At 35.7% G+C, this 18,654-nt stretch overlaps 1 protein-coding gene across 1 annotated transcript in view; it reads right to left on the bottom strand.

Annotated features, from left to right (window-relative positions):
• Nucleotides 1–18,654, bottom strand: part of LOC132702366 (uncharacterized) — a 32,543-nt gene that overhangs the window by 6,333 nt on the left and 7,556 nt on the right. Inside the window, exons 4-13 of the mRNA XM_060670952.1 lie at nucleotides 16,457–16,568; nucleotides 16,243–16,403; nucleotides 15,957–16,187; nucleotides 15,750–15,905; nucleotides 10,326–10,505; nucleotides 10,127–10,268; nucleotides 3,276–3,405; nucleotides 3,040–3,229; nucleotides 2,770–2,989; nucleotides 2,503–2,720 (exon numbers count right to left, since the gene is read on the bottom strand). Coding sequence (XP_060526935.1) covers nucleotides 2,503–2,720; nucleotides 2,770–2,989; nucleotides 3,040–3,229; nucleotides 3,276–3,405; nucleotides 10,127–10,268; nucleotides 10,326–10,505; nucleotides 15,750–15,905; nucleotides 15,957–16,187; nucleotides 16,243–16,403; nucleotides 16,457–16,568 — 1,740 coding nt within the window. The remainder of the gene's footprint in view (nucleotides 1–2,502; nucleotides 2,721–2,769; nucleotides 2,990–3,039; nucleotides 3,230–3,275; nucleotides 3,406–10,126; nucleotides 10,269–10,325; nucleotides 10,506–15,749; nucleotides 15,906–15,956; nucleotides 16,188–16,242; nucleotides 16,404–16,456; nucleotides 16,569–18,654) is intronic.

Genomic DNA, 18,654 nt, shown 5'->3' with positions numbered 1-18,654 from the left:
TTTTGTCCTTTTATTCTAAGTATCGTACTTTTATTCTGTGGATCGAATTGAGGTGCAGTTTTCAAATAGATATCCATTTTTCACTCCATGGGAACTGAATCTACCATTTTCACCAAAATTCTATGGCCTAACAAACTAAACATTAATAATCATCAATACGACATATAGATAGGATAAAACTGCATAAAAACTCACTTGTTTACGAAAATACAGCGAAAAAATTGTAATATTGATGATGTGATGTTTTTAAAAAGTCCAATATATATAGATATAGATATCGGTTTTAAAACGTCCATCGACGTCGTCCGATTCTCAATCTCCCTTCCTGCCTGTCATTCCACAGGTCTTCCTCCAGTCCTCTCTCTCTCATCTCGCTATCAATGCCCTCTCTCCAACTCATTCTTGGTCTTCCTCTCTTCCTTCTTCTCGCTGGCATGCAAGTGAGTGGTTGTCTAGGGAATCGCCGCTCCTCCATCCTTTGGACGTGTCCATACCACCCGGGGTTCTTTCGAGTCTCGATCTTCCTGCCGCTCTCCTCCATCTCTGTTACCCCCACTGTTCTCATGGTCTTTCCTTTGAGTTGCCAATGGAATAATATAACTATATATTAAATGCTTGTTTCATCTTTTGATTTTTTTGTCCCTCAGGATGCCATTTCATAGCATTCACAGCATAGCTTTTGCAAGATTTGATGACCCGTCCGTCCCCTAGGGCAAGGTGTTGTTGTATCCCACCGATACATATGTGCTTCGTCTTTGAGATGTTCATTTCTAGGCCCCATTTCTTGTAAAATTGAACTGAGGTGGCTTTTACTTGATGAAAATCCATTTATAAACATAAATAAGAACTAAAAGTGTGAGACATTTGATAAAGACACGGTGTTGTAGAAACGATTGTCATGTAAAACTATATAATTTCGTGAAATCTGAACTTTTAGTTCTAATTTATTCCCATTTCTTGTACTCTTCAATTAGCTTTCGAGTCATGTATTCTATATCGTCAAAGTCTTGTGCACTTATAATCTGATCGTCTGCAGGATTGCGTTGTTCAGATTTGTTCGATCTAGTGCCTGCCATAGTTTTAATAATGGTATGCTATCGTATGCTTTCTTTAAATGCCAATGCCAAACAAGCCCAAAGGCTGACATTTTCTTAATAAGTTGGGTGACACAGAAGAGATGGTCAACAGTAGATCTTCCTGCTCGGAAATCCGCTTGTTCTTCTGCTTCGCTGTCTGAGTATGCTATTCTAATTTTTAGTATTTTTAAATATTAAAAAAATGTCAAATACAATTATAAAATGAATTGAGGGGCATCGTAGTAATATGGGCTTATATGCTCATAGTTGTCGATTTATGTTACAAATGTATATATAACGTATAGTTGATTTGGGTTGAGTTGAGTCGACATTGATTCACTAAAAAAATCTAGTAAAATACAGTTACACCTGTAAAAACTAAACTATCGAGCCATAGTTTACTATCAACATTCTCACAGATATTTTATCGCTTTATATGCAAGCGTATCTCCGAATTTATGAATAAGAAAACTCAACGAGATTTAACTTTGTTATTTGGACCTTGAATGAGCAGCAGAAGTGAAATCTCTCGTTTGGTCTTTTTCTTGACTTGAGAAAAGCTTATGATACCTTATATGTGATGCCTTACATGACCTTATCCGGATCTTGTTACGTCTTTTTCTATTTCTATGTAATTCACACAAACTATGCGGACGATACGTGGTTAATATCAATAAAAGTATTTTAGAGGACTTTTGAAAGTCACATTGGGTATGCAATATGGAAGTTGTAGACACATTGGCGAAGTATTTATAGTACAAAAGCGTGGAGTCAGAAAAAATAGTAGAGGAATGTTTAAAGAGCTCAAAGTTGAACAGTTAAAAGATCTCTACTTACCACCAGCCAGTCGCAAAGCGTTTATCTCATCTGTAGTGTCAATTTTAAACTAATTTTTGAATAGCGCCATCTTGCATTATTTTTGTTAACTTTACGATGTAACGATAGAGGGCATGCAACTAGGGATTTTCATGATATAAGGTTAGGAAGTTGGTTGGTCTTTTGGTGGCTTTTTGTTTTTTTTTGGGACTCTCCATGCGGGTTTTGGTTAGTTGGAAATATTTCTTGTATGATTAGCAGTTCTCGATATACCTATACCAGGAGCAATCCGCAATTAGGACAACGACTAAAATGAGCTCTTATTACGAGTGCATGGAAATATTCAACATTCTCTGACAAGTTAATAGAAGCACAGAAACGTTAAGGAAATAATTTTTTAACATTCTAGTCGAGGTGGAACCGAAGAGTTTTATACTAAGAGAAGAAAATTGAAAATATTTTAATTTTTGACGCAATTTAATGGATCTAAATTAAATAAATATGTATTTAGAAACAGTTGCAAATTTCCTGTGCTAAGGTGATTGATTGAAATCTGTCAGTCTGGCAAATATGAAACGCCTTCAGCTTCGAAGTTTTGGGAAGCTCTTACCTCTCCTCCAGACGATCCCGACGTCGTACAGGTACTATCGTAAGGATTATTAGTACGCCCAGTGACGCGGTTGTTAGATTCCCAACCCAGACAAAGCTCCGATGTGTTGGACACCAAGAGGGGGATTCCACCGCAACTCCTTAGCCTTGCGACAACTTCCCCATCTGTCTCCGCTTTAAATCCTATCCGAGAGATGGTTCCGACACATAAGCTCATGCCTAAAATCAAATATCCCCATCTGGCCTCCTTAATCGCGAGCGCTTTTACCCTTGACAGAACAGCTTTCCTTGACGGTGATCGGCACACCCAGCAGAGGTTTGATTTTCTCCAATTCAGTGGCACACAGCGACGTAGTCTTCAGCGACTCATCCACCGCTTTCGCGTCTTTCAACGCTTGGACGAAACGTTCCTCCACGATGGCGTTGAGGATCGGGTTTACCTCTTTGATTCTCCGGATGTAAGCTTTGCATATTTCCCTACTGGATATCTGGAACAAGTCCTATCAGGCGGGTCGTGGCACGGAGGAGCTTCACTCACCTCTTTGGTCCGGATTTTTTTCGCCAACTCGGTCGCGCTGATCCTAAGCAACTCGTTTTTAAAAGGCGGCAGCACTTGTCTCTTTCCTTTCGCCCTGTAGTTGAAAATCGGGGCGGTTAAAGCGTTTAAAAACCTGAGAATCGCGAGGAGTAGATTGAAAATTATTTCCATGTCGCCGTCGGAAAGTGGTCTGAAACCAAATAATTAAGTTGTTTACGGCTACACCTGAACTTTGCGGAACCTTGACCAAGACACCATCGATTTGATTTTTTTTTGCTATTGGTGCGTCGGACGCCGATTGACGGCATTCCTTTAATGGCAGTCCGCATCTCACTTTAGGTACTGTATCTTCTTCCAAAAACGCATCTGCATATTTTAGCAATGTTTACAAAAGTATATCGAAGCTCTAAAACTGGTGCTTCAGAATAAATAAGAACTAAAAGTTCAGATTTTCACGAAATTTCGTGAAAATCTGAACTTTTAGTTCTTATTTATTTTGATAATTGGATTTATAATCAAGTAAAAGCCACCTCAGTTCAACTGGTGCTTCCGGTTGATCTTCGGGATTGGTCGAAGAGGGCATATATCTCGTGAATTTAAACATCTAAATAGGCTTAATCTGCCTATGTATGAGTCATATTTGTTTAAAATATCGTTTTATTATTATTATTATTATTATTATTTATTATAATTACTAGTAAATACATTGCAAAGTATCTTTAGAGTGTTTTGCGAAAGGTGGTGTCTATGACTGTAAAACAATTTCAAGTTCAAGTAAATTAAGGATTATTCCCAAAATTTGAACATAATTCGAGTACGAAAGAATATTTTCACGTAGCTTAATTTGAATATTGTTTTTTACTCTCGAAATTTAAGCGTCATTCGCGAAAATAATTGCCCAAAAGGTGATCAGATGCTAAATTGTAAAAAATATCTATAGCAGCAGGTCTATGGAATTATGTGAAAATGAGAAGCAAGTTTCGGTGTCACCAGTATAACAGGGAGAGCTACAATGATGAAGAGATCTAGAGAAATTGAACGCCTCGGCTCTGGTTACTGTTGCAAAATAAAAGAAATTTATTTTTTGCGAAAGTATACGCACCAGCCGATGTTTTCCAGATCTCAGTTATGTTGGTCCTATGGGACCGCCATTGGTACAGAACGACTAAGGGTCGAAAAAAAAATTTTTTTGTCGGTTTCTTCCTTGGCCATAACTGGGCTTTTTCGACGATTAAGCTGGTACAGTTCAAATTTTGCTTTTTTTTAGAGTACCATTAGTTTGTTTTTTTTTTTGGATCTGACACACAAAAACTAGTTGCTAGTTACCTCTAGGAAGTACTTACCACCTATGAGTTCTTAATATTAATGGAAAGATTATCCTCATTATAGTTTTGAATTTTCGATTTAGTCTCATATATAAATAATCATCACCAATAGACCATTAAGCCAATTTTAGTGATAATTATTATAGGAAAATGGTTTCTTATACTTTTTCGATAAATTTCATTTCAACGATATTCGAGCTCAAAGATTGGAGAATTTAAATAGAAAAATAACTTTTTGTTTTGAATTATGTTATAGTTAAATATTTTAAATTATTCTTATAGGAAATTCGAGGCTTTACAGAAAAAGTCTCTTGTGTTTTATTTTATTTTAAATAAACCCGTTAAGAAATAGTCAATTATGATCCTCAATTGTGATTAAAGTAAAATTAGAAATGAAAATATCGTTAGAAATTTGATTAGGAAGAAATATACTCCCAAACAAATGGTAAAAAACAATTGAAAAACTGTTATTTTATCAAAATAAATTTCAAACTATTTCAAAGTATTTATTAAAAATTAGGTTTACAATTCAAATATCTTCAAAATGGTTGTAGTAATAGTTAACTCAATTTTTTTTTTCAATATTGTCTGGAAATAACAGCATAATAAATCTTAGTATTCGAAAGATGTAATGTCAACAGAATTAAAATACAAGTTGGCGCATGAATTTGACTGTCGAGTATTCGCTTCTTCATGGCAAACTTGGTTTCATAACGGAAACAGTATGCCAACATCAATCAATTTTGATATTTCTGTTATTTTTATTATTAGATGAGAATTAAGACTTTTTAGTTCAAAAAACACAGCCTTGTAAAGTCTGTTTAGTTCATATTTAGTTCTCTTTAATAATATTTAATTTTAAGAAAATCGTTACTGTTTTTCACTGAAATCTATCTAACAAAAAAGAATTATTAAAATTGAGACATTAACAAACATTCTACAAGATTAATGCTTAAGAGAGCCCTCGGTGTCTCGACCACCCTGTATTCGAACTTCGTGGAAATTGGTATCGTTAGGTTTTATTTAGTCCTGAATAAGAAGTCGTCGACACTTTATTCTTAAAGAAACCCCTAGTAGCAGTTCTCGATATTTGACATAAAAAGTTAGTCCCAGTTAGCTATGACTTTAGGTTGATGTACTAAGGAACATAAGGCTTTCGTGCGTCTTTGAGATATCTATCCAACAAAAAAATTTTTTCAAAATCAAACCGTAATCAGAGATTTTACAACGGCGCGCAAACGATATTTTCAACAACCTGTATTTAAACATTATAAAAATTGATATAGTATGGTTCTAAGTACTCCTGAATAAATTTATTTTTTAACAATCCCTAATAGTACTTCTCTTTTCTCTCTCTTTTGTTAAATAGTCTCGGTTGGCTATAACTTTAAGTTGGAGCAGTAAGCAAAAAAAAGGTTTTACTGCATTTTTCAGAGACCTATCCAACAAAAAAGAAATCAAAAATAAACAAAGATTTTAACAGGGTATATAGTTCTTAAGTGAGACACACTGTATATTTTATATAGTTAAGTCACTTTTCTGGTACTTAGTCGTACTTAGTGCTGGTCTACAAAAATGTACCAAAAAAATAATGACCGTGGAACAAATATATTATGCTATAAGCATTAATTTGTTAAGGTTTTTTTAATTAACCCAAAAGGAACTTTGAACCTTGAACAATTAATTAATTAATCAAAGAATAAAAAATGAAAATAATTTAATAATATATAATGAAATGAAATAATAACATAAAAATTGCCTTAAAGTGGTAAAATATTTGGTAACCGGGTAAGTTTGCCACTATGATGAAATGCTTTGAGCTCTTTATGGATATAACATATTTCGCTTAGCAGTTTTTGCTACAAACTGCAGTTCGAAGGGATGCGGACAACCCGAATTTTGATGCGAGACAGCCGAATGAAAAATTGTATAGGTTGATGTTGAATATTAGAAGCCCAATTTTTGTTTTTTTTTGTTTTTCCGCTATCTTTCGATAAAATAATTATTTCCACAACTGCATATGAAAAATTGAAACTTACCGATATTGTGACTGTACTTAAACTATTGGTTACTGCTTTATCTGGTTGTTTATGCTATTAAGAGCGATAAGGGATCATTTTCCCGTCGTTAATTATAATCGCATTTTGAAAGAACGCAACAATTGTAAATGGATCTTTTTCGTTTCTGCCTACCTAGCGATTGCCTATTTGGCATATCTGCTAATTGTTGCTTATTAATCAAGTTTATAAAGGATGATCGGACTTGTGTAAATGTATCTATAACATTTATAAAATTAATCTTTCTGTGGTTGGAAGTACCAACATTCTCGTTTGGTTGTCAAAAAAACTGTTCTAAGAGTGTTTTCAAAAATTGTAAAATTGAGTTATAGTAGAATCACCTTGTATATATCCTTTTTGCGGAAACAACAAACAAGCAAAAATCCAAACGTAATGTCTCAAATCGCATGTCTAGACGACTTACCGTTATGTGTCATCGACAAAAATTGGTAGTTTGCAAGATGACTTCTTTTTAATATGAATTATTAATAATTCAAATCGAAACTACGTGCTTCCATGTGGCATATATTACTTAAAACCACTTGTTCGGTGCATTCAAATACGAATATACGTTTAAATAAACAACTGGTTATACAAGGTAGAGGTCACGGATATGGGAAGTCACATTTCAATATTTAAGTAATTATGTCCAGTACGAATTAAGCAAAATATTTTTACGCGTGTGGTGAACTTTACTACTGTTTAATTGTAGCCACTGTTTTGTGATAAATGCAACAATTCTTTATATAAAACGAGAGTAGTAATTAAGTTGTATAAAAATGAAGATCAATTGGATAAGTTTGCATTTTTTTGGCTAAAATAATTCTTTAGGGAAACGAGTTATATCTTCTACAATTTTTATTTGATTTAGGCAAAAGATATGCAAAAAGTTACCTTTCACTCCATATAATGGGGTGATTTATTCTCATTTTGGTTTGGCAATAGACTCACGCCTGAACAACGCTTGTAAATAGTGCAATTTTATTTAGAAATTAATAGTTCTGTGCGGAATACGTATCGCGCACCGCGTCCATTTTATCGTCGACAAAATCGTCCCTCAGAGCAGTTAATTCGATTAACCATGAAACGTTTTCGCACCACGTTTGCTCTTATTGATAACTCGCATTCCCAGAGACGCCGTACGGTGCGTACAGAAGAAGCTATTGCTGCTGTAGAGCGTAGTATTGAGGAAGACCCGAATGAGTCCATCTGCCATCGAGCCCAGGAATTGGATCTGTGTCCATCCACTTTATGGAAAATTTTGTGGAATGATCTTGGTTTACGTGCTTACATAATCCAACTCGTGCAAGAATTGAAGCCAAACGATCATCAAGTAAGGCGTGGATTCGTCGAATGGGCCCAAAACCAGATTGCCGTTGTTCCCGATTTTCATAAGCGAATTTTGTTTAGCGATGAAGCGCACTTCTGGTTGAATGGCTACGTCAACAAACAAAACTGCCACATTTGGAGCGAAGCAAATCCTCAAGTGTATGTCGAAACACCGTTACATCCAGAAAAACTGACTGACTGAAAAACTGACCATGATGTCCAGGAGATGTGGTTTCAACAAGACGGCACAACATGTCACACAGCTCGTGCCATAATCGATTTATTGAAAGACACGTTTGGTGACCGCCTAATTTCACCTTTTGGACCTATGAATTGGCCTCCAAGATCTTGTGATTTAACACCGCTAGACTACTTTCTGTGGGGCTATGTAAATTCATTGGTCTATGCGGATAAACCGCAAACGCCTGACCATTTGGAAGACAACATTCGCCGTGTTATTGCCGATATACGGCCACAAATATTGGAAAAAGTCATCGAAAATTGGACGTCCAGATTGGACTACATCCGCGCCAGCGCTGGCGATCATATGCCAGAAATCATATTTAAAATGTAATGCCACAAGGTTATCTTTCGGATAAATAAAATTCATATCAATCGAATAATCCAACGTTGTTTTATTGCAACCTAAAGTTCTATACATCGAAAAAAAACACCGCTTGTATATAAGACGCATATATTTTTTAAGCTACCATATAAAATTTTAGTACGTACGACGTAATAAAATAAACTAAATGTTTTCTTAAAAAAAAAAACGCATTTCTAGCCCCTGGCTCTGTCAGAACATCGATTAGTAGAAGGGCTTCATTTAAAATAAACATAGTTTTGGGGTGCAGTAACATTTTAAGAAATATCTTGTCGGCATTCCTCGGTTAACCGTGCATTCGACTGAAGCGGACTATGTTTGCGTTACGTGAAATTACGAAGACTTGAAGGTCATTTTATTGACCAAAATACCAAAGTACCAAATGATTTATTTATTGATCGGTTTCATTTTTAATTTATAAAATATTCTCAAGGAATTTGGTTAAATATTAGAGTGTTATCTCTTTGAACTACTTTAAACGTTGTTCCTCTGCTTGTTGAAGGTCGGGGCTACTGTCGAAGGTCTCGGCCCTTCAGAATAGTGTTGTTTATTGCACTGTCGCGTATCTCTGCCCTTCAGTGCCGTTGTGGTGATTTGCGACAGGATACTTCGCGTGTCTCTGCCCTTAATATCCATTGCACGATCGGAATAATCAGCACCAGAGATTGAAAGAGGGACTATGCGTGTCTCTGCCCTTAGTACCAATATACTGACGCGTGTCTCTGCCCTTCAGTATATTATGACCTGTTGTTTATTGCACTGTCGCTTGTCTCTGCCCTTCAGTGCTGGTGTGGCTATTTGCGACAGGATACTTCGCGTGTCTTTGTCCTTAGTATCCATTGCACGATCGGATTAACCAGCACTAGAGATTGAAACAGGTACTATGTGTGTTCTGCCCTTAGTACCAATCTAAACTCAGTTCCAGATTTTATGCGAGATATATCTGTTATCAGTGATGTCTGGTGATATTAAGTAATTTTAAGTTTGCTTCATGAATCTTAATAATCTTTGGTACTCAGGATATTTTTTTAGTTTCAAATACGAACCAGGTCACCCCGCTGATGGCCTGTCCACCGTTCGTTTAGACCAAAAAATATATATGTATTATACATTTTTAACTTCAAATTTTATTGTTCTGGTTACCTCATCCTACATATATTGAATACAAATCGTTCAAATCGAAAGTGACCAAAGGAAAGTCCTATTATATTAGCCAATGGTAAACTTTCAATATCGCTCAATTATTTTAGGTTATGTTCTATAGTATGATTATTTCAGCTACTCTGTACAAGAAATTGTTGAACCACAGGCTACATTTTATTTTAACCATTAAAGAGTGTGAAGAGTGCTTTACAGATAATGAATAAGAATTATAATGGTACATTGTAAAAAATAGTCAGTTTAGTTTGGGCTTATTGAAAAAAATACTTAAGAGTTTTTAATTTTGACATGAAATATGTAAGAACAAGTGTTAATCGACAGGAAACTAAATAGTTGCCAAGATAACAAAATTATAAATATCTAATTATTGAGGAAATAAAGTTCAAAGTTAAGGTGAAGACAGTAAACTAAATTAAGCAAGATTTTATTAGATACATATCAATAATACAAGTTAATAGCAAAAAGCACATACACATAACAAATACACACCGTAGTCTTTTTCACCCTTAAACCGCCTTTTACAATTTTGTACTCCAACGAAAAAAATCTGAGCTTTTAGTAATTTTTCAAGTCGAATCATCTTCTATAGGAAAGAAAAAAAAATTGCACTCAGTATTTCGCCTGTCGTTCAGCCTTGTTCTCTCCAAAAACTTTGATGGTTAGTTCGTTAGGAGGTACCCATCCCCCGAAGTATCGCTCCAATTCTTCCGCCACCGCTAGACATAATCGATCTTGTCCCGGGGCTGCCATTACCTAATAAAATACCTTCGTTACTATGCAAACAACGATGTCCTTCGGTTTTGTATTCACCTGAAATCCAATTGGCATGTCACGGTGGTCCAGTCCGCACGGTATACTAGTGGAAGGCAACCCCAAGGCGTTGGCTATTATAAGATATCCGAGGGCCGGTTTAAAATAAAATTGATGGTGTCGTTGTGCAGGTCCCACGAACGAGGGTAGTATCAGCACTCCATTTTTATCAAGTTTCTCCTAAATTATGAAATATTTCGTCAACTTGTTCCTCATTGATTCACAAAGAGTTTACTTACGGAAATGTTCACGACTCAAAGTAATAAGCGTTAAGATTAACTTTATCATCAAGATCAGATGCAAGCTTAAATTCTAAGCTAAATATTCTAGACATTACAATATACAATATTATCATATAACCTATTTTTCGCTGAATAAAAAAGCAAAATCAAAATCCTTTATTGTAATCTACATAGTAAAAAAAAATCAGTGCTTGCTTGAGTAGCTAAATTGCAAAAAAAAACAATGGCCAAAGGAGAAAACTGTTTTTTATTAACTATGGGTAGAATATACGAAAAACTAGAAGAATAGTGGTCGAAGATTATTTTCACAACAGGACCATATTTAAGGTTCAGGTTTCATTGATCTATAGGAGGTTCTGGAAATTGGTATTCCCAATGATCAGGTACAGGCTGCAAAAAGTCTATACAAATACAACGCAGGGATAGTGAAATTAAATAATAGGTTAAGGAAAAGCTTCAAAACTTCAAATGGCGTATTGTAGGGTTTGTTTGAAGGTGGTAGACAAGAGACAAGTGATAGTGAGACTTCCATTGTCTTTATGTATTTTTGTTTTGTTTAGACAACGTTTCGAGCAAATTTATCACTACCCGTTATCAAGTGCAGACTGGAGAAATGGTATAGGGTTCAAACGAGTTATTGTACTACCAAAAACATAGTGCATTTATTGCTTTGCTATGTTCGTACATATTACGGAGGTATTCGAATATGATCCTCTCAGTAAGTACGTATGTATTTATGTACCTGATTCTCGAGCTTCTACACTGCGAGGCTGTTTTCACTGGATAGCTCAAAGGGTAAGGGTAAGTACCTGTAGTCTATTTATCTTACAGATAAATTTGAGAATAATCAGTTTTGTCTTGTGTGACTGTCTATTAACAACATTTTTCTTCTTGTATTTTTGTGTCTTCTACATATTTCCTCGGTTTGTAAATAACAACAGTTTTTTTTAAGGCTATAGATTATAGATATTCGCGGTAGATTAGAATCTTACAATATTTAACTCGATTGCTTGGCGAAAAAGATTGAAAACATACTTATATCCCGTTTGTTAGTTTAGGTAGATAAATTTCTTGGACGGTCCTGGAATGGTTACGGGTAAGGGTCTGCTCGGCAGGGTGTTCTATAAGGGGCTGCGGTTTTAATAGGGGTGTAAAATATTTTAATACGTAATAATGTGGCTATGATTAGTTACCACTTGCCGTTCTGATCACAAAATACATAACAAAAGTCTAACAACCTGATTGCATCTCTAAAAAACATACACTTTAAAAATAAATAGCACCATTTTGTATTTTGAATGACCCCGTGAAACAAAATTGTAAGGGAGATAATACAGTTCAATCAATTGGGATTGACAAACAGCTTATCTATAACAAAATAGAAATTGTTTTGTGAATTAAACAACGAAATTTGACTGCATCCAATAAGGTATGCGTTTAATGAATTATCTAAAATACGACTGAAGTCCAATACACTGATTTGCCTGAGGTTCATAACGTTATTTTTCACTTAAAAAACAAATTCAACTGCCGGTTTTCATGGAGTTTCTGTCGGGCATGAAAGTCATCATCCCTGTTTTGGTTAATTTAATAAATGGCGGTGTTTTTCGGGAGAAAATAAATTAATGTAAAGTAATTCCAATTTATAAGTGAGGAAGTAAAAGTAATATGAACTATTATATGTATATATTATAATATTTGCTTTTTCATTTTTCCTTTTTTGAAAAGAATGAATTTGAGGAACACTGCAAATCGCTATTGACAGAAAATAGGATAAAATTTTTAGGAGACCTGAACGATGCTAAGATGGACGATGCAGAGGTACTAGCAATAAGTAGAGAAGAAGTAAAGAAAAAACTAAAAGAAATGAAAAACGGAAGAGCTTCGGGAGAGGGAGACCAGAGACCCTATTGGAAGCAATAACACGAATTTTTACCCCCCCTTCAATGTCACAACATCCCATCTGATTGGAACTTAGCGCGTATTAGTTCCATATATAAAAAGGATGATAGAAAATCATGCGACAATTTTAGAGGCATAAGTGTAACAAGCTCCTTGGAAAGGTTGTATGGTTGTGTCATAAAAAGGAAGATAGAAACGAGATATACTGATAACGAGGAAGAGGCCGGCTTTCGAGCTGGAAGGTCTTGTACAGACTCACACTCCAACAAATACTAGAAAAACGAACAAGTCGAAACCTGCTTATCCATCTGGTTTTTATTGATCTCGAGAAGGTTTGCTATACAGTACCCTTGAAGTTTGACACCCTTAATCTGATATTAGCAAGGAAGCACTTTATCTACAAAAACCATCATGCATGGTGGAGATAGGAAATACATACTCCAATACAAACGAAGGGTCTGAAAATAGGATGCTGTCTCTCGTCTACATTATTCAAAATATATATTGAGGGAGGAAGCTCTCTATAACTGGCGACAAAAATGTACAGGAATGGGTCTCAAGATCAAATGATCACTATCTGGCAACCCTGTTTTCTACACATGATCAAGTAATCGTTGCAAACTGCGAAGAAGACGCTGACTATATGGTAACGAATTATAAGCGATGAAGGCGAAGAAACGGATCTGGAAATGTGAAGAATACAAATATTTGGGAAGTGACATAAAATACAAAATTCAACTAGATCAGAAAACTGTTCTGATTCTCAATTCCCCACTCTCGTCTCACAAACTCTCCTTAAAAATAAAAATCTCTGTTTGTCGTACGATAGTAATACCCATCCTAACTCATTTTTCAGAGTGTTGGCGAATGACACAGAAAACAAACAAAAAGTAGACACAGTGAAAAGGATTTGTCGAATATCAAGGACGCACTACAAATAATGAAGTCAGACAGAAGACAGAAAGAATATGTACAACATCAAAACGAATAGAAACAAGGCAATTCCAGTATTGCCCAGTAAACAAACGAAGACGGGGAGGATCGATAACCTCGTATATTGTGTATTGAAGAATATGGAAGATAGAGCCATAAGATAGGGCGCTTGGAAAAATGAAGAGTGGCGACCGAAATTTGACCAACACTTCTCACAGTCAATAGGTAAAGTTTTAAAGTTTAATTACTGAGTTTGAATAACTTTCTATACGATCTCTGATAACTTAAAACACACCAGGTGTGCTAAATGAGCCAGGGGTTTTTGTTGTTCGCCTTGAAATCGTTTTTCTGCCCGAGCTTTTATTTTTAAACACGATAACATAGAATAACTTCCGACAAACGTTCCTTCGGTTCTATCTCTTCTGTGCTTCGTAAAACCGCATTCTTGGATAAAAGGGAGCGGACCGAAAAGAAGAGAAGAACGCCCAACGCAATTGTCAAAAATATCTGACCAATCAGTACCCCAGAAATTCTGCCAATGGATTTGCCATATTTTTGCCATTTGCGGTAAAACATTATGCCACTGTAATGTTTGTAAATAGATTGTGAATGATTTCATTTCTGCACCAAGGAGACAAGGACAACCAATTTAGAATGTTATTTTATAAGGCTTGTATTAACAATGAGAGACAGTGAGAAAAGTTGGTTTATAAAATGGAAATTTTTTATATTTTGAATTTCTTTAGAAATAAAATTAAGATCTCTAGATTATTTGTATTTTATAAACTCGGGAGGATTTGCTAGTGGAAAATACGAACATTTCACGAGGTACAGTCATCACATATGGATGAGTATCCTAATATGTATATACTAATAATATATAAATAATAAAGATATGAAGAGACAAGGAAAAGAAAGTAAGATAAAGAATTAGAAGCAAACTGCGAAGAGAAACAAACAAACGAAGAAGAATAAGAGTGATTGTGAAGAAGAAAATTCTGAGAAACAGGACGTTATCCAGTTGATGGAGTTGATGAACCAAGTATCTCCTGACTCTGTTGATGCAGAATACATGTTCTGTTTAAACATTTTTTCCATGGATAAACATGGAGAAAGCTGGATTAATTTCCTAATGTGTAGACTCTGGGCACATTATGATTGTGCTGGTCCAGAGTTTGATATTTGGATCTGTGACATTTGCAAAGGAATTAAGTAACTTATTTCATTTATCGCAATATGTTATTTTGAATTATTATATATTTATGTCTTTTTTGTTATTGATATTATGATTTATACTTATATTCCATGTATGGGTACCTATTCCATATTTGGTTACTCATTTGTGATTCTAGTTTTTGTGTTAGAATTTGATAACTATATATTTGATTAAAGGCTGTTAATTACTACATGTAAATGTATGACTGATTAGTAACAACATTACATCCTCAAAACAAAATTTGGTGACATTCCTCTACCAGTTATTACTGGTAATGCATATCGACGGCCCGACACCTCCGCAGAATAAATATCATCCTTGTTTGTGCGAATCGTAGCTACGAAGACCACGGTGAATGGCAAACGTCCTCTGTCAAGAATTCACACCAACGGCGGCGTTAACGACAGTTGCAGTAACGAATACGATATCTCGGCAGACCGAAAAACTATTTTAATCCCGCTGTGTACTACATGCGCTTGTTTTATTCTTTCCGCAAAGTGCTTATTTAAATTGAGCAACTGTAAATATATCGCTGAGTTATACTAAATGTTCGGAGTTGTTGCTCCATAAATACGTTTGAATTTGATACTGAAGTCAGTCTGCTTGTCACGATGTGCAACAAAGTGGTCACTTTCGATGAAAACACGATTTTCATAACAAAGAATCTTCAAGAACAAGCACACAGATTTCCAAGTTCAGAAGTTTTGGGATTTTTTGTACTTTCTAGAGGACGAGGTGGCGGAAATTATGTTATGGAACGATATAATAATCTATATCGGGGACAGTATCTAACCAAAACTATCGAATGAAGAAGAGAGCTGTGAGTTGATATTGAGAAAGGATCATGGCGACGAAATTATCCTCGAATGCGAGGTTTTGGGTTTAAGGTTATGTATGATTTGGTGCTCCTTAACCCGCGGTAGATAACTACTATTAAATAATTCTTCACTGTTGTCAACATTAAGCAAAATATCCTTTCATAAATTTCTATTATAAAATTGACATTTGAACAACAAGAACTGCCAGAAGACCTTATCATTCCCTTTGTTCCTGCCTTTAATATAACTTCTCCGTGGAATAAACTTCTACTGGTTTTTATGGTAGCCAAAAATAACAAATGGATCTGCTTACCGCGATAGCAGTTCGCCACATTTCGTTTTCCATCACGTAATCCGAGACTACGTATTTGTACAATATGCGCATGCAATTGAAGAACATCATGTTGATGGTAAATTTGGAGAGTCCGCAGATCGACTTCATTATTTCCACTGCGAGATTCGCTTTCGCCTGAAACCATAGAATCCACATAAACTTACAAAATGCTACGAGCACCCTTACTAATTTTAGCGAATTAGGCACGTCTCGCATATTCGATACCGTGGAAAAGCAGACCGAGATGGAATCTTTGAAGTGCCAGAATTTGTATTCGTCGAGTGTGGCACCGCATGTCGTGGTCAGATGCTTGACCGCCCCATTGATGGCGTTCTTAATACTGCTCTCTACTGGAAGTTGAGTTAGTCCACTTCCAAAGTCCACCATGTAAAATACTTTCAAGTCCCTTAAGTTTACCTGGTTATATGCAACACTGTATTTTTACCCTCGCCTTTTTCATACTCACACTTACCGGTTCATCTAGCTTCAACTCCGAACTCATCTTATTACCCACCAAGATCTTTAAAATAAATTTGAGGTCGCAAGAATAACGCGCTATCGGGCCTGTGACTAGATAGAGACTGCTCCTCTTGTCGCTACAGTCGGGCATGTGACCTTTAATACTTAAAATTTCTAAAACAAGTGATCAAGTCCTTTAAAGGGGACGCTCAATGATATTCGCTTACGCGGTGTTGGTTTATGGCCGAAAACTCCATTGAACATGGCAGGAAGTCTGATGGAGCCTGCAACATCCGATCCAAGACCGATGAGGGAGGCTCCCGATCCTAGCAAAGCGCCCTGGGATTAAGTTCAATGTTAACGTTGCCTTCCAAGCTTCGTAAACCAAGGCACTTATTTAGTGCCTTGGTTTACGAAAGTGCCTACGAAATAGATTTAGCGAGGAAGACCAGGGCCGGTTGTCTCATTTTTGAGAAATATATATTTTTAAAATAGTTATGAAACATTTTTGTACAACTAGTTCAAAGTATTTTTTTTTCAATTTTTCAAAATGATAAATATTGGTATTTTATATTTAAGTCGCTGTCGCAGTCGTCACAAACATAAATAGATTGTCTGTCAGTGCTGCAAGATCCGCAGCACACCTATTCGTCGTCTGGTAGACTATTGCAGAATACCTCCAAACTTTCACTTTTTTTATACTTCCTTTTTCTTTGCAGTACCAACAAACATTTTTCTACTACTTCTTTTCTCTTGTTATTTTCGAAAATCGATTAAATCGAATTTTTCGTAAGTATCTGCGCTCGTATAAAAATTTTATATCTCGGTAACGGTAGGTCCTAGGGGACCACCATTGATACAGAAATTTTGTTGTCTGTTCTCTGTTCTGCAAACTCTGTTCTTGGACTTTTTCGACGATAACTTCCGAACCGTTTGACCAAGACCACTTAAATTTTGCTTCCTTTTAATAGTCCAGGGGATGCAAGGGTTATGTAAAAATGGCTTAGGTGGAACTTCAATTTTCAACTATTCTTTTGGACATGGTTGTGAAACACAATAAGTGTCGGAAATTTGAGTTTAGTATTTTTAAAAAATAGAAAATCACGTTTACAAGGGTCCAAGAAAAAGGCCATTTCTGGAAAACCGTTTATGCCATCGAAAAAGTTGTTGAACAAAATGATTCGCAAGATCCAGTGATATAAAACCTTATTCTAGGTTATTCTCAAAAATGTAACGGGTGTGCCCGATATTCGCAAAAAATAAAAATTGGGATCCCCTTACAATGATAATTGACCATAACTAGAAGGCTGTGTTTGTTGTCAGTTTCTTATACATGTCATGTGGTCTCTACGGACTGCTAAAACTATTGTATTTAAGGTTTTCACATATTGTTCGAGATAGTCTGTGCTGTATTAAAAATTATAGTAGGTGTCTCAAATTTGCAGCTATCGACATCAAATTTGGAAGGGTGTCCTATCCTTAACAATGATATTTTTAACAATGATAAAGTAATAGCAGACGAATTCGGAAAATTTTTTGCTACTCACGTGCAATTAAAAGTGGATTCGATGTTCACTGGGGAAAAAGCATATATTTTGCACCGTATTCCGATGAGAAAATGTTGGCTCTAATTCATTCGCTGAAAAACAAAAGATCTTCTGGTATTGGCGAAACTCTTATACGACTGATAAAGGCATGTTGTGATATTCTAGTTCCTTACTTAACAACAATGATTAATGAGTCAATTTCATTTGGGCAATTTCCCTCAGCGTTAAAAAACTCGAAAGTGATCCCGGTATTCAAAAAAGGGATAATAAATAACCATAGCACAAAATACTGGAGAAGGTAATGTACTACCGAATTCAGCATTTCTTGAAACAAGAAAAAATAATTTCAAACGTTCAACCTGGTTTCCGCGAAGGGTGCTCCACGGAAACTGGCACAATCGAGCTTGTCCAACATATTTATGATAAACTCGATGTCGGAGAGACAGTGGCCGGAGTGTTTTTCGATTTATCGTGCGCTTTCGACTCATTAAATATGGATATAATATCGGAAAAGCTGGAATCTTTGGGCATAAGAGTTCCTATTAATAATTTGATCATGTCGTATATCAATCAAATAAAAAGTAAACGAAACACATTCGGATCCATATGATGTTAACTTGGGCACACCTCAAGGGGGCAGTTTTGCATTGCATTTTTTCTCCTATTGTGAAATACTTATCTGAAATCTTTAATAGTAACTGCCGAGTTTTCATGTATGCGGATGACACGTCCGAATTGCTGTTGAAGAGTTTAATAAATTTTGCAAGCAAAATCATCTAATCATAAACTTAGAGAAAACAGTTGTGGTAAGATTTACATTAGACCTTTACACGACTTATCCTTTAGTCTCTAGAACATCTTTAGAAAAAAGTCAGGGC

This window comes from Cylas formicarius, unplaced genomic scaffold (genome assembly GCF_029955315.1).
Source record: "Cylas formicarius isolate icCylForm1 unplaced genomic scaffold, icCylForm1.1 PGA_scaffold_5__7_contigs__length_24384050, whole genome shotgun sequence".
Taxonomy (NCBI): Eukaryota; Metazoa; Arthropoda; class Insecta; order Coleoptera; family Brentidae; genus Cylas; species Cylas formicarius.
Note: the sequence above shows the minus strand (reverse complement) of the source record. Positions and strands in the feature narration are given on the sequence as shown.